This window comes from Daucus carota, chromosome 2 (assembly GCF_001625215.2).
Source record: "Daucus carota subsp. sativus chromosome 2, DH1 v3.0, whole genome shotgun sequence".
Lineage (NCBI taxonomy): Eukaryota > Viridiplantae > Streptophyta > Magnoliopsida > Apiales > Apiaceae > Daucus > Daucus carota.
In genome coordinates this window covers 26059700-26082123 of record NC_030382.2, presented here as the reverse complement: position 1 = coordinate 26082123, position 22424 = coordinate 26059700, and the positions used below count along the sequence as shown (strand labels likewise).

At 45.0% G+C, this 22424-nt stretch overlaps 1 protein-coding gene across 1 annotated transcript; it reads left to right on the top strand.

Annotated features, from left to right (window-relative positions):
- Nucleotides 1-603: 603 nt before the first annotated feature.
- LOC108207248 (uncharacterized) lies at nucleotides 604-1473 on the top strand. The gene has a single exon (XM_017377709.1). It carries the CDS (start codon nucleotides 604-606, stop codon nucleotides 1471-1473), a length of 870 nt encoding a protein of 289 aa, XP_017233198.1.
- The last annotated feature ends 20951 nt before the right edge of the window (nucleotides 1474-22424 follow it).

The following is a 22424-nucleotide window of genomic DNA, read 5'->3' as shown; positions in this document are numbered from 1 at the left end:
ACGAAGACAATGCCAAAAGATCAATATCATGGGGGAAAGAGTAGATGGAGACTAACCACTACCCATGGCCACTGTTAATTTCAGAGAGGGGAATTTTGTTAAAATAGCAAGGCACATGAGAAAGATTCGCCAGCGATATTTTGAAATTTGAAGTCGATGGAGAAAACCTCTCCTGAAACTATGGGTCGTTGCAACCGCAGCATAATTTCAAAAGGAGTGATGAGTGATGGGTCGCTCGTTTTTCTTCGGATTCTTCATCAAACGCCGAAGAAAACAGTGGTAAATGTTCTTGGGTCGGAACCCGTTTCGCAGTGGATAGTCCAAGATAAATTGGAAATTACAGATCAGACCCCTGAAGTAGTAAAAGAAAAAAAAGCAGGAAGGAAAGAAAATGTAAATTTCCAATTTCTTTGTATTCACAAATTAGGATTATATAGATACGAAAAGAAAAAGGGTTGATGTGGAAATAATTAAGTCGGGTAGTGGGCCTGTGCTTATGCAGATGGATGGGCCTGTACAGAATACTGGGGAAAACACAATTGGATCAATTATTCCAAAAAACTTGCAAGCGGCGGGCTCTAGTTTCCAGGCCCGCCGGGAATTATGAGTTTTTTGGCTTGGAACTGTCGTGGTATGGCCAAATCACGAGCAATTCGATTTCTTAAGGAAATCATTAATCAATTAAGGCCAAATATAATTTTCTTATCGGAGACGTTGGTTCTCAAAAATAAAATTGAGGAGATTCGTAAGGCAATTCATTATGGTGGCTGTTTTGTTGTTGATGCTGTAGGGCAGGGAGGGGGTCTGGCTCTTATTTGGAAGAATGAAGGGGGAGTGGAGATCAAAGGTACTTGTAACCATTATATAGACTGTGAAGTAGTGTGTGAGCATATCGGTCGTTGGAGGTATACCGGATTCTATGGGTGTCCAGAGAGGCAAAGGAGGCAAGAGTCATGGAACTTACTTAAACAACTAGCTCGAGAATCTCAGATTCCATGGTTTGTAATCGGGGACTTCAATGATATGATGTTTGATCATGAAAAACAAGGAGGAAGACCACAACCTCGAGCTTTGTTAGAAGGGTTCAGAGATACAGTTAGTGACTGTGGATTGATGGATATCGGCTTTACTGGCAGTGAATTTACGTGGGAACAGTCACGTGGGACCGGGTTGTGGATCCAGGAGAGACTGGATAGAGGTTTGGCGAATCATGACTGGCGGACTATGTTCCCTATAGCTGAGATCAAAGTGTTAGAAGTTTCGACATCTGACCATCTACCTCTTTTTCTCGATCTAAATAAAAAAGTCTATGCTCCAAGAGTACGAAGATTTAAGTTTGAAAATGTGTGGATCCGCGAGGACCAATGTCGAAAAATAGTGCAAGAAAGCTGGGAGCAAGTAGAAGGGCGAAGTGTAGTGGATAAATTGGAGTTCTGCTGTTTGAAGCTTGAAGAATGGGGAGGGGGAAGTTAAAGGAAATGCGTACTCAAATTCAACAGTATAGAAGAGAGATGGGGAAATATCGATCAAGAAGAGATGCATATGGAATTCAAAAATATAATGAAGCCAGAGATGAGTTCCTCAAGTTATTAGAAAAGCAGGAAGTGTATTGGAAACAACGATCTAAACAGTTCTGGCTTAGGGAAGGGGACCAAAATACAAAATTCTTTCATAAATTCGCATCAGGCAGACGTCGACAAAATCAAGTGCTAAGATTGCAAAATGCGGCTGGGGAATGGAAGGAAGACAAAGATGAGGTTAGGCAGATCATTCAGGGCTATTTTTCAGATTTGTTTCAAAGCTCTAGACAGATGGGAGACTATCAGATATGGACGTGGTAAAACAGATTACAAGGGAGCAAAACCAAAACCTTATAATGCCAGTTACCTATGATGAAGTTAAGTGTGCTGCTTTTGCGATGCACCCGGATAAATCACCGGGAGTTGATGGTTTAAACCCAGGATTTTTTCAAGCATATTGGAGTATAGTGGGAGGGGATGTAGTTCGATTCTGTCAACAATTTTTTAGCACAGGGGAGCTTCCAGAAGGGATTAACCGTACGGTGGTATGTCTCATTCCAAAGGTCAAGCAGCCTCAACAAATGACAGATTTGAGACCAATATCCTTGTGCAACGTTTTGTTTCGTATTTTATCTAAGGTCATGGAAAATCGGCTGAAAGGTTGTCTATCTACTGTGATATCAGAACAACAAAGTGCGTTTGTGGAAGGAAGACTACTGACAGATAATGCACTAATTGCATTTGACATTAATCATTACATTCGCAGACGGACACAAGGTACTAACGGGGTGGTGGGTTTAAAGTTGGATGTGTCTAAGGCATACGATAGACTAGAGTGGAATTTTCTTGAAGCAATAATGGTGAAATTTGGTTTTTATGATATATGGAGGCAGCGTATTATAACTTGTGTTCGATCAGTATCATATAGTTTCATTCATGAAGGTGAAGTCTTTGGTGATGTCCAGCCTCAAAGAGGAATTAGACAGGGAGATCCAATCTCCCCGTACTTATACATTCTATGCGCTGAGGGATTAAGCTCTATGCTTAAGAGGCACGAAGATATGGGTTTGATTCATGGATTATCTGTTGCTCGCGGTGCACCATCTGTTTCACACTTACTTTTTGCTGATGATTGTTACTTATTTTTCAAGGCTACAGCTGCTGAAGCTTTGACTGTAAAAAATTTGCTGCTGAGATATGAGAATCTGTCAGGGCAGGCTGTAAATTTCAGAAAGTCAAGTGTGGTATTCAGTCCTAATACAACAACTCCGACTAGAACTCAAGTGTGTGATGTGCTGCAAGTGAAAGAAATTTCTACACCAGGGAAGTATTTGGGACTGCCAATGCATATAGGAAGGAGGAAACATAATGCTTTTAAATTTTTAAGTGACAGAGTCAGCCAAAAGTTGCAGGGATGGGGGACTAAATCTATATCAAAAGGTGGAAAACTTGTGCTTTTGAAAACTGCAGCGCAAACAATTCCTAATTTCTGGATGAATTTATTCTTACTACCAGCTGAAATTTGTAACGGGATTCAGCGTCAAATGAACTCGTTTTGGTGGGGAAACGGAGGTTCGGGCAAGGGAATTAGGTGGTTGGCATGGGATAAATTGTGTAACGTTAAAGCTGGTGGAGGGCTGGGGTTTAGAGGGTTAAGCAAATTTAACCTCGCAATGTTAGCAAAACAAGGATGTAGGCTGTTGAATAATGCAAATCCTTTAGTTACAAGTATTATGAAAGCAAGGTATTTCCCAGAAACTGATTTTTTGCAAGCCAAGGTGGGTGCCAATCTGAGTTACATGTGGAGAAGTATAGTTGCAGCACAGGATTTAGTCCGTCAAGGCAGTAGAAAACGAATTGGGAATGGAGATACGACGACGGTGTGGAAGATACCGTGGTTACCGTGTCGAGAAAATGGGTATTTAACAACTGAGATGCCTCAACAGTTAGAGCATGCTCGAGTTTCGAGTTTGATGGAAACAGATACAAAGCACTGGGATGATGAGCTACTAAGAGATATATGCAATGAAAGAGATGTTCAGTTGATAAGAAGCATTCCATTGGCACGACAGAGAGAGGAGGATTCATGGTACTGGATTTTAGAGGAGTCGGGACTCTTTTCTGTTAAGAGCTGCTACAGGAGGATTCAAGGGGAACAGAACTGGGAGAATGCTGCGTTTTGGAAAAGAATTTGGAATCTGGAGCTGCCGGGTAAGGTGATTAATTTTATATGGAGAGTATGTCGTTCTGTGTTGCCAACTGCTATGGCTCTTGCAGCAAAAAGAGTGCAAATTGATACCCGTTGTTCTTGGTGTTTAGTCCATAATGAAGATGCAACCCATGTATTATTCGATTGCTCGTTTGCACGGATGGTCTGGGCAAATGTGGGGCTGCAGGAAGTTGATTCAAGTGGATACGAGGGAAGTATCAATGACATATTTCGACAACTGGTCAGTGTTTGTACTCCGGATAAGCTGGCTCTGATTGCTATGATTTGCTAGAATTTGTGGAATAAAAGGAACAGGTGGGTGTGGGATAAGGTCGGCACATCTGAATTCGGGGTTCAAGCAACGACAGTAAATATGTTACAGGAGTGGAGGCACAGTCAACTAGAGAAGCAAAAGCACCACGCAATATCCAATAAAAGTCCGAGAAGATGGCGGAAACCAGATGAAGGGTGGGTAAAAATTAATATTGATGCTGTTGTGTTTATAGAATTTGGTTGTACCGGTGTGGGGAGTGTAATTCGAGACTGGAATGGAGGCTTTATCTGGGCTCGAAACCAAAAGATAGAAGCAGTATATCAGCCTCGGGAGGCTGAAGCGATCGCGTTGAAGGAAGCTCTCTCCTGGGTAAAAGAACTCGGCTACAGAAAGTGTGTTTTTGAAACTGATGCTAAGGCGCTAGCAGATGCATGCAAGACTGTCCACGGACGTACTTATTTCCATTCGATTGTGTCAGGTTGTATTGATTTATTTAAGCACTATGATGAAGTGCTAGTCGAGTTTGTTCATAGGTCTGCGAATGCGGTAGCTCACTCATTAGCAAGGGCTGCTCATTCTATGTCAGGCATCCACGAGTGGGTTGTTACCGCTCCGGAGTTTATTAGCGATGTCTTGATCATTGATTCAGTTTAATGAAAAGCACGTACGTTTACTTCAAAAAAAAAAACTAATGTTCAATCTTGAATTAGTGTTTTGACTTTTTAACAATATTTTGTCATTGATCCAACCGTATGAATGTCGACATTTATATATTTTAGTGATGTAACAAAAATTTCGGGAAGTAATAATTTTATTTAGTTTGCTATTTTAACGATTAATTGATGGTTTGACTAGTAATGCTAACTAGTGTTAACGTATATACATTTTAGTGAAATAACCAGAACTTAAAAAAAAAGTAATTACATTTTGTTTGCAAGTTTAAGAGTCACATAGCGGTTTGACCTTATTTATTTCTATGGCTCAGCTCGTATTTGTTCGTGAAAAAACTCGTGTTGGTCTCTTTAGTTAACGAGTTAGAACTTGAACACGATTTTTTTGATAAAATGATCGGCCCGACTATAGTTCAGCTAGGCTCAGCTCTGTTGGTGAACAGCCTAATAGTCATGTTTTTTGGAAACAAATTGACAAGAGTAATAACAATGTTGAAGTAAAATGAATATTTAGAGGGCGTTTGGGTGAGTTTAAAATAATGTTTCTTTCTTAAAATAAAAAAGTACCTTGAAGTTTGAGGTAAGTTAAAATTTATAAAGCATCTCAAATGGGGCTTTTAAATCACTCTCTAAAATATAATATTATATGTGACTCCTGATGAGTTAAGACAATGAAAAAGATGACAACTTCAATAATCCTCTTTATACTTGCTCCTTATTCATATTTAATTCATATAAATGAAAGGAAAAAGTAAAAAGAGAGAGATATTAGCTAATATTATATTTATAAATAAAACTTAAGAGCTACTAGATGGTCTTTATAAGAGAGGAGAGATGATGAGCTCTTCAATTTTTAAAGAGCTTCTAGGGCTCATTGGAGCTCTTATTTTTGTCTTGGCTTTTTAAATTTGAAATTTAGAGCTTGTTTAGAGAGCCTCTTGGAGGGAGCATCTCCAATGGGCCTCTTAGAGAATCTTCAAAGGCCTCCTAGTTTGCTCCTAAATATAATATAAAAAATATACTCCCTCCGTCCCAGTGAATTGTATACAGTTTCCTTTTTGATACGTCCCATCAATTGTATACATTCCAAAAGTAGTAGATTTTTATAATATAAAATATCATTACACCAAGTACTTTCCTCCACTATCTCTATTTTATAATAATATAAACACTATTACACCCACTACTTTCCTCCACTATCTCAAATTTATTATTAAATATAAATGGGTCCCACCACTATACCCACTTTTCATCTAACTTTACTCATTTCTTACACAATTTTTTGGTCTCCGTGTCCCAGCCATTTGTATACAAATGACTGGGACGGAGGGAGTAACTCTTAGCAAGTTAATTAGTTAAGAGCATGAACTCCAACAATGCTCTCTATATTTCTTCTCTATATCATATTTTACTCATGTTGGGTTCCACTATAACAAATATCCAAATTCAAAAGTGGGGATGAATTGAAGTGAAGTAATTTTTCATTGATAAAAATAAGTTAAGAGCCAACTTTTGACTCCTAAGAGCATCTCCAATAGTCTCTTAAGTCATTCTTCAAATATAATATAAAAAATTCACTTTTAACAACTTATTATAAATTCATCTCCGACAACACTCACTCTTTAGATAATATTTTACTATTAAATTACTTTTATCAAATAGGAGTACGATACAAAAGTGGAGAGAGAAAGTGAGTGCTTGTATTACTTTATAATAAAATATAACTTGAGAGTGAGTGAGAGACTCCTAAAAGAGAGGAGAGGGAAGAGGCTTTTAAGGTTTTGAAGAGCTTTTAAGAGTCTCTTGGAGCTTCAATTTTGTTAGTGCTCTTTGGTCATGTTTGGGAGTTAGAGGTATGGGGCAATATTAGAGGTTTGAGGTGTTTTAGAGGTTTGACCACTAAAATAAGCTAATATTAGTGTTTGGTGGTTAGCAGATTGAAATAGAGGTTTGGATCCAAAAAACTAATTTTGAAAACGCTACTTTGAGGAGATTTTTGGAGTAGCGGTTTTGGTTTGTGTCAGAAAAAGTTAATCAATCAGCTATTTACCAAACAGTTTTACGAGAAACAACTAATATTCAATCCGCTAGTCAAAACATCTAATTAATTAATCAGCTAGTCAAAACAGCTAATTCGATCCGCTAACCGCTAATTCCCAAAAAGGGCCTTATTTTTTAATTTAAAAGTTTGTTTGAAGAACTTGTTGGAGATGCTCTAAAAGAGAGAAGAGAGGGTGAGCTCTTAACTTCTTAAAGAGTCTCTAAGAGTCTCTTGGAGCTTTATTTTGGACATAACTCTTTATTTTTCCACTTAAGAGTTCAATTAGGGAGCCTCTCGGAGATCATCTTAAATCACTCTTTAAAATATATTAAGATGACAACTTCAATGCTCTTCTTTATAGTTGCTCCATATTCATATTTTATCCGGGTTAATTATCAAACTCATCAATGAAGTCGACAAAAGATATCCACTTCATTACTGATCTCGACGAACTCATCAAACTCGTTTACTAGTATAAAAATCATCACTTCCCTTAAGTTTTAAATTAAAACTAACGAAAGTATGGACAGAATGACAGATGAGCTGTTGACGTGGCAAGCTAATAAATAAACCGTGTTATCCCTTTTTCCCACAATATGCAATCTTTTAATTATATTAGCTTTAGGATATAATTATCTAAATAAATGCATGAAACTAAATTTTTACATATATTTATTTTCATGTCTTTGTTTGGTACAAGAAACTCCAAAAAAAATAGAAGTGTTAAAAATCGAAAAAGAATTCTTTCTTAACTACCTCTAGATTTTTCTTATAATTAAAAAAAATTGTGATATAAAAAATTTTGATTTTTTTTTCAACTAAACATAGTCTAATTTTTATTTCAAGTGGACTACTGTAATATTTTATTAGTTCGAACTGATCGGGATTGTAAAAATTTAAAAATATTGTTTGCCAACAATATTATTCACATAAATAAAATTTATTAAAAGAGAAAACATTTCAATATTATTTAAAATATTTATAATCTAATAAAAAAAATAAAAGTTAATCTTGGATGTTTAGTTAATTATATCTTAAAATTTAGTTCCATGCATTTATTTAGATAATTATACCCTAAAATTAATCTAATTAAAAAACTGCATAATGTGGGAGTAAGGGATAACGCTGTTTATTTATTAGCTTGCCAGGTTAATAGCCCATCTGTCATTCCGTCCATACTTCCGTTAGTTTTAATTTAAAAATTAACGGTAGTGCTGATTTTGATACCAGTAAACGAGTTTAATGAGCCATTTGAGATCCCGTGAAGATTGATGATGAAGTTGATATCTTTTGTCGACTTTAATGATGAGTTTGAGAATTAACCCTATTTTATTCATATAAATGAGAGGAAAAAGTAAAAAGAGAGAAATGCTAACTAATTTTATATTCATAAATAAAAATTAAGAGCTACTAAATGGTTTTTATAAGAGAGGAGAGGGGATGAGCTCTTAAATTTTTAAATCGTTTTTAAGAGCCCATTGGATCTCTCATTTTTGTCTTGCCTTTTTAAATTTGAAGTTAAGAGCTTATTTAGAGAGCCCCTAGGAGATGCTCTTGTGATTAAAGTGTCTGTAAAATTAGTAGGAGTCATAAAACAAAAACTATTATTTCCAAAATTGTACAAGTACTTCTCGATTTTTTACGTGAATAGAACCAATAAGTGTTTTTAATTTATAAAACCAGAAGCCGGCTCTCCAAACACCACCTTAATAAAGTAAGGCGCAAGATTTTTTATTTTTTTTTTCATATTTAATATTTGAAAGTACACTAAGTTTGTTATGAATTATGATTATCTAGTAAAATTTTGTTTACCAAATCACGGCTCTTCCATATTGTCATAACAGTAACCCAAACTTACATTTGAACTCAACTGACTACTGAGTCTTAAACTCAGCTGAATCTTAAGTAACATATTTTATTTTGATTCAAAAAAAAAAAGTAACATATTTTATTAATTTTATAAAAACAAAGTATGATTAAAAATAAAAAAAGTATTTCTGTGATAACTCCAAATCTCGTCTAGGGTTCCAATGCACTGTTCCGGGAAGCTTCAGGTAGGACCTAACCTGCAAAACAACGCTACACGGGGGGTGACATCCCGTGAGGCGCCTCCGGCGTGATAATCAGTGAATTGGTTGTGCTTGACAAGTTAGGGAAATCAGAGAGTTTTCACTCTAAAGTATGGCGTGTTTTTGAGAGATAGAGAGAGCTTTTTCTGAGAGAAATTGCACTTACCTTCCACTTTGGCTGGGGAGTCCTTTATATAGGCCCTTGGCCGCCACTGTTGCTACAGTGCGGGAATGGGTCTGCAGACACTCCCCAGCATGGGTGGCCGTTTTGGTGCAACTACTGTCCTTTTTCCTGTCCTTTTGGGATTCGTGCATGCTTGTTATCCTGTTTGCCTTGTACTTAGTAATGATGAGGTCTGACTTTGGGGATCTTCAAGTCCTGTAGCGGGGGCGGGTACTGTTAGCGGTTACTGTAGCGTGGTACCTTATCATTGCCCCCCTTCCATCTGCTTTAGCGGGTGGGGGGAGTAAGTAAAATCCCTCCCGCAAAGGTGCAGTCCCGGGTTGTATTTGTGCGAGTGTGTATTTGTGAGTGGTTGGGCCGAGGCGGCGGGTTATTGGCGTGATGTACCCGGGTTGTGCTTGCTGTGCTATAGATTTCAAAATTTTCAAAAGGTGTGAAGCATTTTGCCGCCTGGTCTTGTCGTTCAGTATGGGGAGTGTACGGTTTTTCCACGTGGCTTACTGTGAGTGGTTGATGCCGTAATTGCATGCAAGATTAATTTGACTGATGGTATTTTGTGCGGATATTTGTGCCAATTAACTACTGGCACAGATACATGTATGAGGCTTTTGACTGGGGTGATGGATGTGTATTTTTGGCGTTTCAACTGCCTAGGGAAGTAACGGCTGAAGCTCAAAGGGCTGGGTAGTGCTGTCTATATAAAGGGAGTTTTCGTCCGGAGAAGAGTGTTCAGTTCATCGTTTGTCTTTGTAAAAGCTTGTCTCTGTAATCTTGGTTAGTGCTCGATTGTAGGCGTTTCCGGCGTAGTGATCATTTATTTCTTGTTTTGTTGTTTGATCGGAACTTTTGATCGGTCGTCTTGTCTTGGTTTGTTTTGTGCAGGTGATATGTCTTCCGGTAGCTCTGCGGCGAGTTCTAGCTTGCACTATGGTCGGTCGATAGAATGGCACCGGCGGCAGGATTTGATCAACCGGATTCGCCGGTTGCCGTCTGAGGCCATCACTGTAAAAATCGTGGAGGCTCTAGAGGACGAGGAGCAGTCCTATGAGTCTGCCTTGGAGATTGTCTATCATGAGCTTCTCTTACCGGGTCGGGCCCGGGATGCTGAGGAGGTGAACGGTCGGTTGATGGTGCCGATCGACAACCCCCCGGTTCCGCCTGGTCCCACGGTGCGGGAGCGGTTGCGGGATGCGGAGGTGGAGAGGGAAGGCCTGCTTGCCAGGCTGGAAGCTGTGGATGACCGCATCGCGGATCTGGAAGCTCAACTTCCCTAAATGTCTTTGATGCGGGATTAGCCCGTGTCCGATTGTACTTTTATTCCTGTCTTAATGCAAAACTGTTGATTGGATTCGCATATCGCCTTGTTTTGTCCTTGTGTTGTGTTTGTTCCTTCGATAAAGTTTTAAAGCAAATAAGACACGTAGTAAAAATGAGGTTGGTGCCCCCCAAATATTGGGCGCGGCCAATAGTGAAGAAATTAAAAATTATGAATAGAATGAAAATGGTGCCCCCCAAGTATTGGACGCGGCCAATAATGAGGGAAGTAAGAAATTTTGAATAAAATGAAAATGTGCCCCCCAAGTATTGGACGCGGCCAATAATGAGGGAAGTAGGAAATTTTGAATAAAATGAAAATGTGCCCCCCAAGTATTGGACGCGGCCAATAATGAGGGAAGTAAAAATTTTTGAATAAAATGAAAATGTGCCCCCCAAGTATTGGACGCGGCCAATAATGAGGGAAGTAAAAAAATTTTTTTGAATAAAATGAAAAGGTGCCCCCCAAGTATTGGACGCAGCCAATAATGAGGGAAGTAAGAAATTTTGAATAAAATGAAAATGTGCCCCCCAAGTGTTGGACGCGGCCAATAATGAGGGAAGTAAGAAATTTTGAATAAAATGAAAATGTGCCCCCCAAGTATTGGACGCGGCCAATAATGAGGGAAGTAAGAAATTTTGAATAAAATGAAAATGTGCCCCCCAAGTATTGGACGCGGCCAATAATGAGGGAAGTAAAAAATTTTGAATAAAATGAAAATGTGCCCCCCAAGTATTGGACGCGGCCAATAATGAGGGAAGTAAAAAAAAAATTTTTTGAATAAAATGAAAAGGTGCCCCCCAAGTATTGGACGCGGCCAATAATGAGGGAAGTAAGAAATTTTGAATAAAATGAAAATGTGCCCCCCAAGTGTTGGACGCGGCCAATAATGAGGGAAGTAAGAAATTTTTGAATAAAATGAAAATGTGCCCCCCAAGTATTGGACGCGGCCAATAATGAGGGAAGTAAAAATTTTTTGAATAAAATGAAAATGTGCCCCCCAAGTATTGGACGCGGCCAATAATGAGGGAAGTAAGAAATTTTGAATAAAATGAAAATGTGCCTCCCAAGGATTGGACGCGGCCAATAATGAGGGAAGGCCTGGCGGGAAGGTTGTGGGAGTGGTGGCGGTACGGTCGTGGGTGTTGGACTTGTGTGGTCTTAAAGTTTGTGGGTGTCTGTGTGCATTAAATGCCCCGCACAGACATTCACTGAGGAGACTGTTGACCGCTGGTTTTCCAGGTGCATTTGAACTGTATCTGGCCTAGGAATCGTCTGTGGGAAGTTTGAACGTCTTGGGAACTGCTGGTTGCTTTTATTGCGGGGGTTGTGGCCTTGGCTATATAAGGGCTGGAGAAGTTCATTTGTGCACTTCATCTGTGCGTTCATCTTCTCTCCTCTCTTCTAATCGTCAAATCGTTCTTTTTCTTGTGTAAATACTGTAAAAAATGTCTGATAATTCTTCGGCGTCTGTGAGCAACGGGAGTGATGTGTCCAGTGGTAGCTACGGGACGCAGATGCGTTGGATGAGAAGGGTTGAACTTCTCACCTTGTTCAACGATTTGCCTACCGATCCGTTTGCTAGGAGGTTGGCTGATATGCTGGAAGATGGCCTTTCCTACGACGACCTCCTTGAGGAGGTGTATGAGAGGATGCTGGTCCCGGGACGCGGGCGAGCGGCGGTGCAGATCAATGGGCGATGGTATGTGCCCATTGATCGGCCGGAACCGGCGGTGGAGGCTACGGTGGCGGAGCGGTTGGAGGCAGCCCGGGAAGAAAGAGCGGAGCTCTTGAAGAGGCTGGAAGATGTCCGCGCCCGCATCGCAGATCTGGAGGCGCAGCTTTAGATAGGATTTGTTTGTCGCGGACTGAGTCCGCATCCATTTGTAATGAAAATCCGAAAAATATATATATATATTTAACTGTTTGGCTTCCTATTGTCTTTTGGCTTGTTTGTATTAATGCTTTTTGTCTTCGACCAATTCATGACTGGTAATAAAGTGGGTAATAAATGGGGAATAAAATTGAATGCGAGAATGTTGTGGGTGAGATTTGATAAGTAGAGTGGCGTATATGTATTTGTGTACATGGGCAATCGAAGAGGCACCGGTTTTCGATGTTGGGGGTTTTTTGGGGATGAAGTACGGTTTATGCGGCTTTTGAGGAGGGGTGGGTGTGATGGTGCAGTTTTTGAGCCAATCGTGTGTGTGCACGTGGCCATGCAGTTAATGCATCTCTTGGTAATTGTGGGGGTATATATGTATGTCTTAAAAACCAGTTCTGAGTATATTTGTCTGAAGCTTTAGTTTTTCCGAAGTGCTCTACTCTTTCATTTGCAAGTTTCGAGAGGTCGATCGGGGGAGTAGCGTGCAACCGTTCTCTTTGTCATTTCCGTTAACAAGTAAGCATCGCCGGCGATCCTTTGTGCTTATGCTCGTCCTTTCTCTTTGTTTTGCTGTTTGAGTTGTACCTTGCATACCTTGCTTTTTTCATCTTGTTTGTTGTCGCTCTTACTGTCCTTTATGTGTTTAGTTGCTCGCCGGCGAGTTTGAGTGTCGTAGTCGTGTTTTTGCGCCGGAGTGTGGGTGGATCGATGTTTTAGGGCTTGTTTTTCGGTTATTTGAAATGTCTGAATGTTTGTGTTTTCGTCTTTGATTTGTGGTGGTGTTGGTGAAGCTTTTGTTGTCGTGGTTGCCGTCCTTACGGTGGCGTTTGTGGTTTGGGGGCGGTGTAGTGACCTTGGGATTGCCGTCTCGGGTTGCTCACCATTAGGGTTAGGGTGGAACTTTAAGGTTTGTAATTTGCGGCGGTTGCACGTGTTTGTACTGTAGGTGTTTGATAATATGTTTGTATGGGGGTCGCGGGTAACAAAAAAGGGGTTGTGTGTGAAATGTGTTTTTGTCTGTCTGTATGCCGATAATGTTGACGGGATGAGGATGATGTATGTAATGGATTCTTCTCTGTGTGGCTACCTTGCAGGTAATTGATGACTGCTGCGGCTGAAGAGGTGCGCCTGGAAGCTATTCACTTGGGTACTGAAGAAGAGATGGCTGCCATGCCCGGGGAAGATTATTTTGATCCCGTGACGCGAGAGGCAAGGCCGCTGATTAGTTTGTCTGGTCGGTGGCGGGATTTTCCGCGGTTTACCATTCCGCTTCCTCCTAAAGATCTGCATTACAGGTTCTTTGAGGATCAGAGTAGTTTCTACCGGGCCGCCAAGATACGCCCGGTGGAGATAAACAATGCCAAGGTGGAGCAAGAATTGGCAGGCTGTGAGCATGTTCAGAGGAGGAGCACGTTCAATGCGGCGGAGTATGGGCCATACATGTCGAAGCTGTTTAGGTTTGGGAGCGACTATAGCTGGCGGCCTGCCCGTGATGAGGAGAGGTTGCACCATCGTGGTGCTGGCGGGTCCATATGCGTGACTCTTGAACAGCTGAAGGCGGGCTTGAGGTTCCCGATGCACCGCTTTATGTGGGACCTTGTCTGCGTGCACTTGAAGTGTTCCATCTCGCAGATCACGCCCAACGCGATCCGGGCTATTAACTGGTTTATAGCGAGTTGTACCGCTCTGGCGAAGCAGCCTACTCTGAAGGCCTTTTTTCACTTGTTTAACATCAAGACTAGCACGGCTAAGCCTTTTGTGGAGCTGCCTTTTGCCAACAAGAGCAGCGTGATTGGTAGAGAGCTTGTGGATTACACTCCTTTTGAGTTTCCGAATAGTATGACGGACTGGCAGTATGAGTTTATGGTGGTGGCGGGTGGAGAATTGGCATGGATGCCTAATATGGTTCTGAAAGTAGAGAAGAGCTATCGCGCGCCGCGGGATCACTTGTCCGCGGTTGATGTGGAGATACTGGTCGGTATCACGAAGGCGTTGGGGAGTACCTGGACCAAGAATGCTTTCTTTGAGAACGGGAGGCTGCAACTATACCTGCGTAAGTTTTTGACTTTACTAAATGTGGGGGGAGTTTGCTTTGTGTTTGGTGGTTTTTTGGCTTTGTAGTGTTGTGATATGTTGTTTGATTTTGCAGTCCTGGACCCGCAATTGACGGAGTTGCCGCCCTTGGAGGGCATGACTGATGAAGAAGAGATAAAATTGCTAACGGGCCTGTTGAACCGAAATCCCCCTAGGTATAGGGGTGCTGCTAGGGTTGAAGGTGAAGGCCGGTCGCAGGCAAGGCGACGCGCGCCGGCTCAAAGCCGGGCGGGTCGGGCGTCTGCCAGGGCGACCCGGGCCGCGGTTGTGCAACCTGCGACGACGGCCATTGGGGCCTCTACATCGGGGACGGCGTCCCGTGGCCGTGTGCTGCTGTTGAGGGATGAAGCAGAGCCCGCGACTGAGCAGGCCGAAAATGTGCCAAGTGAGGAGGTGGAAAACCAAGATGTGTTTGGGGATGCAGAGGATGATGAGGAGGATGTTGAAAGGAGTCCTGAGATCCATGAAATTGCGGACAGCGAAGAAAGAGGAGGTGGCGGTCATATCACCGCGGGCGAGTTTGACGACGGTCTTGGCGGGGAGGGTGAAACCGAGGTCAGTGCACAGGCTGGCGGGAAAGTTGTGGAGGCGGGATCGTCCCGTGCAGCTGGAGAGAAAGAGGGTGTTGAGGTCGGCGGGTCGTCGACTGTGTTGATGCTGGGAAACCTGACAACCGAGGGACAGACTCCCGAGGTTCCTAGGCGGAGAAAACGGGTTCGCAGTGCCGGTAGTGGCCGAAAGTTGACCTTGAGTGCCCAGATTGGGCGCCGCGTGAAGCGCCGCGGCAATGTGGATTTGATGGCGGGTGTTAGTGCTGGGGATGCATCCGGGACCGAGGATGAGGTGGGGCCTGAGGATGCCCGCCGTGCAGGACGAGGCAATTTGTTTGGGGCTGGGCCGCCGGGACAGGTTGGCCTTACTGAAGCTGATCTGGAGAAGCTGGACGGGTTGGGGTGGAAAAAGTTGGTGCGTCGTTCCGAGCTTCATCATAGGAAGGTATGTGTTGTGGAGTTACTCTTGTACTTAGCGTTTGGTTTTGTGTATATGGGTTGTAATGTGTTGTTTGTTAATTGTTGCAGGCTCGCGGGTATGATCTGGCCTTGAGCACCCGTGGAGAGATGTTCCGCCAGGACAACATCGCACTGAGGAAACAGGTTGCTGATCTTGAAGGTCAAAAGAAGACCTTAGTGGAGAACTTCCATGCGATCGAGGACCAAAAGAAGAAGCTTGCCGAAGAAATGGAAACTCTGAAAGCGGACTGGCAGGTGCTTGCGGACCGAAGAGGTCTTGTTGACAAGGAGTTAGAGACCCAAAGGTTGTTTTGGGAGGGGAAGGAGGCGGCCTCTGAGCGGACTTTTACCGAGCTGCGAAAGCGTGCCGAAGAAGCTGAAGCCATGGTTGCGTCGCGGCCTACTGAGGAGATGGCCATCCGGAAATATCAGGCTAGTGTTGAATATCGGGCTGCTTTGGCCAAAGCTTTTGAGGAGGGAGTCTCTTCTGTGAAAGAAAGTGCAGACTATTTGAGTTTAGTTGCGGGCGCGGGTGGTTCTTCTTCCGGTGTGGACGCTTTGGAGAAGCGGGTAGCGGATCTGGCATCTTCCTTGAAGAAAGCAAAATCCAAGGCACACAAGAGGAAGAAGAAGAACAAGAAGCTTGCTGACCGGGTGAGAGAGCTCGAGAGTACGGGTGGTAGCTCTGGCGGCAGTGCTGGGACAAAGAGTCCAAAAATTCTGGAAACCGTGGATGAGAATCCCGCGGCGGAGGAAACAGAGGTGTCCCGCTCCGCAGCTGAGGAAAGGGAAAATCCGGACACGGTCATGGCAGATGCAGAGAAGCAACCCGAGACCGAGGCTGCCACCCCGGAGGGGGATGAAGAGTTTGTTGATGATTCGACCGAGACCCCCACCATTTAGCTCCTTTGTCCCTAAATTGTTGCTTTTTAAGTTACGTTTGAACTTGGCTGGTTAGACTATTTGAACTTATTCTTTTGGGATTGTAATTTGTCGTACAATGGCGGGTGACTTGTACGTTGATTTCGACTGTGCGTTTAATATGCTTTTGTTAGCTTTTTTAGTTGCGTGCATGTGTCTGTGCTTTGTGTTGCTTGCTCGAGTTTACAGGTTGGAGCTTTGCCATTGTCAGGGCATGGTTGCTGATGTGCGGCCATGCCTTGCTATATTTTAGTTGTTGCGTGTGAATATTGCCTAGGGGAGGGATGGCGGTAGTTGTCCTTTCTCCCAGTTTATATGCTTGTTGTATGACAGGTGGTTGCTTGGCATGTGCACGGGAGTGGTATAAATAGCCTGCCTCTGAGACGAAGGTATTATGTTCTTTCACTTCTCTCCCTTTTTTTTTTATCCTTGTGTGCTGCCGAGATTGTGCTAACATGTCCCGTCCTGTAGGCTCCCGCTGTTATTGTGATCGTCCCGTTGTGATGAAGACTATCTGGGGTGGCCGGAATGCTGGGCGGCGTATGGAGGCTTGCGTTGCGGGTGACTGTTATTATGAAGTTTGGATCGACGAGCCGCTTAGCACTCGCGCTCGAGGTGCCATTGAGGAGTTGGTGCAGAAAAACAAGGATTTGCATGAATTTTATCATAAGAAGATGGAGCGGGTTCGTGCCCGTCAGGTGAAGCGTCGAGGTGCGATTTGGGCCCAGTTGCAGCTCATTCATAACGAGCTTTCCGCGGGTGACTCGAGCGAAAAGGATGAGGTGTTTTAGATGTTGCTGCCACCGTGGTAGTTGTTGTATTCCCTAAGTATCCCAGTTGTCTGTGTTTGGGATCCGTTGTTGTTTGTGTTTTCCATGTGCGTATGTTTGTAATGTGCTTGGTGTGCGTTGATGTGGCCCGACCCGGGTGTGTTTGTTCCCGCGGCGGCCATTAGCAGGTCTTTGTAAGTTGTGGACCATATAATATAAGTTGTCCGTTTGTGTTGTGCGAAAATGTGCTTTTATGTGCTTTTTGTTGAAGTGTGCTTTATATATTGTGCTTTTTTATGTGCTCTTGTCGGATGAATCATCAGGATGCCAATTAACGGGAAACATCGTTAATAATATATATAAGTCCAAAAGGGATGCCCGTTTACATGCTATGAATCATTAAGCCACGTCTGCTATTGATAATATTTCTTGAGCTTTTCTGCGTGCCACGTATTGTTGACCTCCGTGCCGTCCAAGTGGGATAGCTTGTAAGAGCCGGGACGGATGACTTGCGCTATTTTATATGGACCCTCCCACTTGGGCATTAGTTTACCCGTGTGGCGTGGGTCTGATGCCTCAGTTGCCCTGTTGACTAAATCTCCCACCTGGAATGCCCGCATTCGGACCCGCTTCCCGAAGAATTCCCTTGTCTTTGCTTTGTAAAGCTCCATTTTTTGGACTGCTTCTGCTCGGACTTCATCCAGTAGCTCCAAGTTAGTCCGCATCCCTTCGATGCTGTCGCTAATGTTGAAGTTTTGCATGCGGAAGGACGGTGATCCTATTTCGACTGGTGCCAATGCTTCCGCGCCGAACGCTAACTTAAACGGTGTTTCACCTGTGCTTGTTTTCTGCGTGGTGCGGTAGGACCATAGTACTTGGGGTAGGTGCTCTGGCCATTTTTTCTTGGATTCCGTGAGGCTTTTCTCTAGCCCGCGAAGAATGATGCGATTGGTGACTTCAACTTGTCCGTTGCTTTGCGGGTGGCAGACTGATGCTTTTTTGTGCTTGATCCCGTGATCAGAGAGGAAGGTGGTGAACTTCTTACCCACGAATTGTGTGCCGTTGTCGGAGATGAGAGTTGTGGGGATACCGAACCGGGTGATTATTTGGTTGCGAACAAATCGGATCGCGTCCTCCTGGGTGATAGTCCTGAGTGCTTTGGCTTCCGCCCACTTAGTCATATAGTCGATGGCTACCATGACAAATTGGAGTTCCCCGCGGGCTTTGGGGAATGGTCCCATAATGTCGATTCCCCACACAGCGAACGGGATAGGGGAGAGTATGGAAACTAGGACTGCGGGGGCTGCGCGCGGGACGTTGCTAAAGAGCTGGCATTGGTGACATGCTCTGACAAATGCTTTACAATCCCTTGCCATGGTTGGCCAGTAGTATCCTTGGCGCAAGATCTTGTGTGTAAGGGCCTTGCCCGCCATGTGATCCCCGCATATGCCCTCGTGAACTTCCCGCATGCAGTATGTCGCTTCATCGTCATCGACGCATTTGAGAATGGGGGAGTCGAAGTTTCGACGGTAGAGAACATCGTCTTGTAGGAAGAATTTGGCTGCGTGTGCCTTGACCTGTCGGGCTTTACTATGCTCGTTTGGCAGAGTTCCGTTCCGAAGGTAAGCGATGAGCGGGGTCATCCAGTTGTCTTCGTTGAGCGTGATGTTGAGCTGTTCCTTGGACTCTGTTGAGGGGTGCGGGAGAGATAGGAAGTATACGGGACCATCCGAGGTCGTGTATTCTCCCTCTAGGAGTTTTGATAGGCTGTCAGCCATTGAGTTGTCTTCTCGGTCTATTTGGTGGAGCTGGTAGCTTTTGAGTGTGGACAAGCGGGTCTGCACTTGTTGTTGGTATTGAGCTAGAATCGAATCTTTGACCGCGTAGTCACCCGTTGTCTGGCGGACTACCAGCTGGGAGTCGCTGTATATGGTAAGATTTTGCAGTTGCAGAGTGATGGCGAGGTCTAAACCTGAAAGTAGGGCCTCATACTCCGCCTGGTTGTTGGTGGCCTTGAAGTTGAGCTGAAGGGCTTGTTTTATACAAAAACCATCCGGGCTAATGAGTATGGCTCCGGCCCCGCATCTGGTGTTGGTGGCGGAGCCGTCCACGTAAAGCTTCCACCCTTCCGCGACTGGGATGGGTTTTTGGTTGTCCGGTGCTTCTTCGTCTGGTTTAGCAAAGTTACACTCCACGACGAAGTCTGCCAGGGCCTGTGCTTTGATCGCGGTTCTCGGGACATAAGTGAGGTGGAATTGGCTGAGCTCGATCGCCCAGTTGATGAGTCATCCTGACAGCTCGGGCTTGTGGAGAATTTTGCGCAAGGGTTGGTTCGTGACGACCCGTATCTCTCGCCCTTGGAAATAGTGACGAAGCTTCCTGCTTTCCATGACAAGGGCTAGGGCTGTTTTCTCTGTATTGGGGTAGCGGGTTTCTGCGTCCTTGAGCGTTTGGCTGACATAGTAGACTGGTCTTTGCACTGTTTCTGCTTCCCTAATAAGCACTGCGCCCACCGCTTTGTCAGAGACTGCCAGGTACAGCGACAATGGTTCGCTTGGGGACGCGGTCGTCAGGAGCGGCGCGGACGCCAGGTACATTTTGAGGTCCTCGAAGGCCTTTTGGCACTCCTCTGTCCATGTGAGTTTTTTGGTTTTGAGTGCTCCTTTGAGGGTGTCGAAGAAAGGGAGGCATCGTTCCGCAAGCTTGGATATGAACCGTCGCAATGCTGCGAGGCGCCCAGTGAGGCGTTGAACGTCCTTGATGGTTTTTGGGGGCTGCATGTCAATGATGGCTTGGATTTTCTCCGGGTTGGCCTCGATCCCGCGTTGGCTTACCAGGAAACCCAAGAATTTTCCCGCCCCCAAGGCGAAAGTGCATTTGTCGGGGTTAAGTTTCATGCTGTGTTTTCTGAGGTTTGCGAAGCATTCTCGCAGGTCGGTCAAGTGCGTCTCTTGTAGCATAGATTTGACAATCATGTCATCGACGTAGACTTCCATGTTGCGTCCTAACTGTGGTGCGAAGATCTTATTCATCATGCGTTGGTAGGTGGCGCCCGCGTTGATGAGGCCGAAAGGCATGACCTTATAGCAGTATACCCCTCTATGAGTGATGAAAGCAGTTTTCTCACAGTCTTCCGGTGCCATCTTGATCTGGTTGTACCCTGAGAATGCGTCCATGAAGCTGAGCATGAGGTGCCCGGCCGTTGCGTCAATGAGTTGGTCTATGCTTGGTAATGGGTACGGGTCCTTAGGGCATGCTGCATTAAGGTCTGTGTAATCGACGCACATGCGCCATTTCCCGTTAGCTTTCTTTACGAGCACAACGTTTGCCACCCAATCCGGGTATGAGACTTCGCAGATTAAATCTGCGTCTAACAGTTTATCTATTTCCGCGTCGATTGCTTTCTGGCGGTCAGGCGCGAAGTTGCGCCGCTTCTGTTTCTTCGGCGCCTTCTTAGGGTTGACGGGATCGCTCTGAGCGCATTTAGGGTTGGTCTCCATAGGATCATGTTGTATGAGGAAACTGCGTTGATGATGTAAAATTTGATTGTCTTGGTGATTTGGTGGGGGGGTGACCCGAAGGTGACCGGCAGATGGGCTACTCCCGCTATGGGCACAGCGTTGTGTCCGAAACCGTATAAAGGTGTCTCTTCTAGGCAGGGTTCGGGAACCGCGTTGTTCAGGCGCAGTCGATCCCAGGTGTGCTGGAAGCAGATGTCCGCAGAGGAGCCATTATCCACCAATATTCTTTTTACCTCATTTTCTGCTATGACCAGGGATACGACTAGTGCTTCGTTGTGATTCGGGTTGATACCCTCGTAGTCTGCATGTGTGAAGTATATGGGGCTGTGCACCTCTCCCTGGGCGATTGCATACACTGAAGGCCCGCTTGGGACAGGGGGCGTGACGGTGCCGCCGAAGACGGGATTGACCACATTTCTACCGTCTCGATGGTCTTGTGGCGGTGGTGGTGGCAAGTCACGAGGGAGGTACTGGTTTAGGTTTCCCGCTTTAGCTTGTCGTTCTATAAAATGTTTGAGTGCGAGGCAACTATCCGTAGAGTGCCCATGGGTTTCGTGATACTCGCAGTGGCGTTCTTTGTTTCGGTCCTCCGGGTTGGTCCACATGGCTGGCGGTGCTTGGTAGAATGGCTTGTTCTTAATGTCCCTCAGTAGAGCCGACCGGGTCAGGCTGAATTTAGTCCAATTGGGCTCGGGGCGTTTCTCGGGGCGGGAACCTACCGCGGGACCCAGACGATCCTTTACGGATACGTTGTTGTTTTTGTTGACGGGAGGTCCATGCGTGGTTTGAACTTGCATTTGCTCCGCGGGTTTTTGGTACGGGGCGTGTCGCTCACGAGGGTAGTGCTTCTGATTGCTGGTGGGAGGTGCTCGTGCCCGTTTTAACACGGCTAGAGATTCCGCTTCCGTGACGGCTTGGGATGCCAGGTCATATGCCTTGGCCAATGTTGTGGGTTGTACTTCCATTAGTTTGACAACGTATTTTTCGCATTCATACGGGTCAAGACCTCTTTTCAAATAGACGAGGGCCTCTATTTCGTTTACACAGATGATCTTATTGACCGCTTCCTTGAAGCGGTTGATGTAGCTCTGTAGGGATTCCCCTTCTCTTTGCCCGATGGTTTGTAAGTAGGAAGTATGCACCTCCTGAGGTTGGTTTGCCCTGAATTTGTTCAGGAATGCCCTTTTAAAGTCGGCCCAAGTGTCTATGCTCCTGGCGGGGACGCGGCTGAACCACCGCTGCGCGCTTCCCCTCAAGGTGGCGGCGAAGAAACGGCATTTAGTGAGGTCGCGGTACTCGTAGTGTAGGGCCAGCTGGTTAAAGTAGCTGAGGTGTTCCTCGGGGTCTCCCATCCCGTCAAAGGGGTTCAGGTTGAGGTGCTTGATGTGCCTTTGCTTCGGTTCGTCCTCCAGCCTTTTTGTAAAAGGGGACTCTCCGACTTCGCCACTGGTGCCGTCTTCGAGGCGCTTTTTTAGGGCCATGAGCGTGTTGAGCATGTCCGCGTTGGAGGGATTGACGCTTCCTGTGTCGTTGCGGACCTCAGGGGTTTCGGTACGACGGCCTTCGAGACGGGCGCGGGCCTTTTCGTACTCCGCTTGCTTGGCTTCGAGCTCTTTTTTCAGATCCCGGATTCTCCTATTTTCCTTCCAGGTTGAGGGGCGGTGTTGTTGGCCACCGTGGTTTTTGTGGTTCGTGTTTTGCGACGGTCCGAGGTGTGACGCTGTAGATTTCTGCGGGTGAGGCTGGCTATGAGCCTCACTTCGCTCCTCCTCGTCCTGGGGTTCATGGTTTCCGCGCGCTTCCCCTCTAGGTTGTGGGAAGGCAGATGCTACTTTCAGCATTATGTCGATCTGTTGCTGTGTGAACTTCGTCAGATCAATGGCCCCCCCATGAGTGAGCGGGGGAGGTACTGCGTTGGTGTTCTGTCCCGCGTTTGGGAC

Bases quoted from the DNA above. Each gene is read 5' to 3' on its own strand.
- LOC108207248 (XM_017377709.1), top strand. From the start codon at position 604: ATGAGTTTTTTGGCTTGGAACTGTCGTGGTATGGCCAAATCACGAGCA.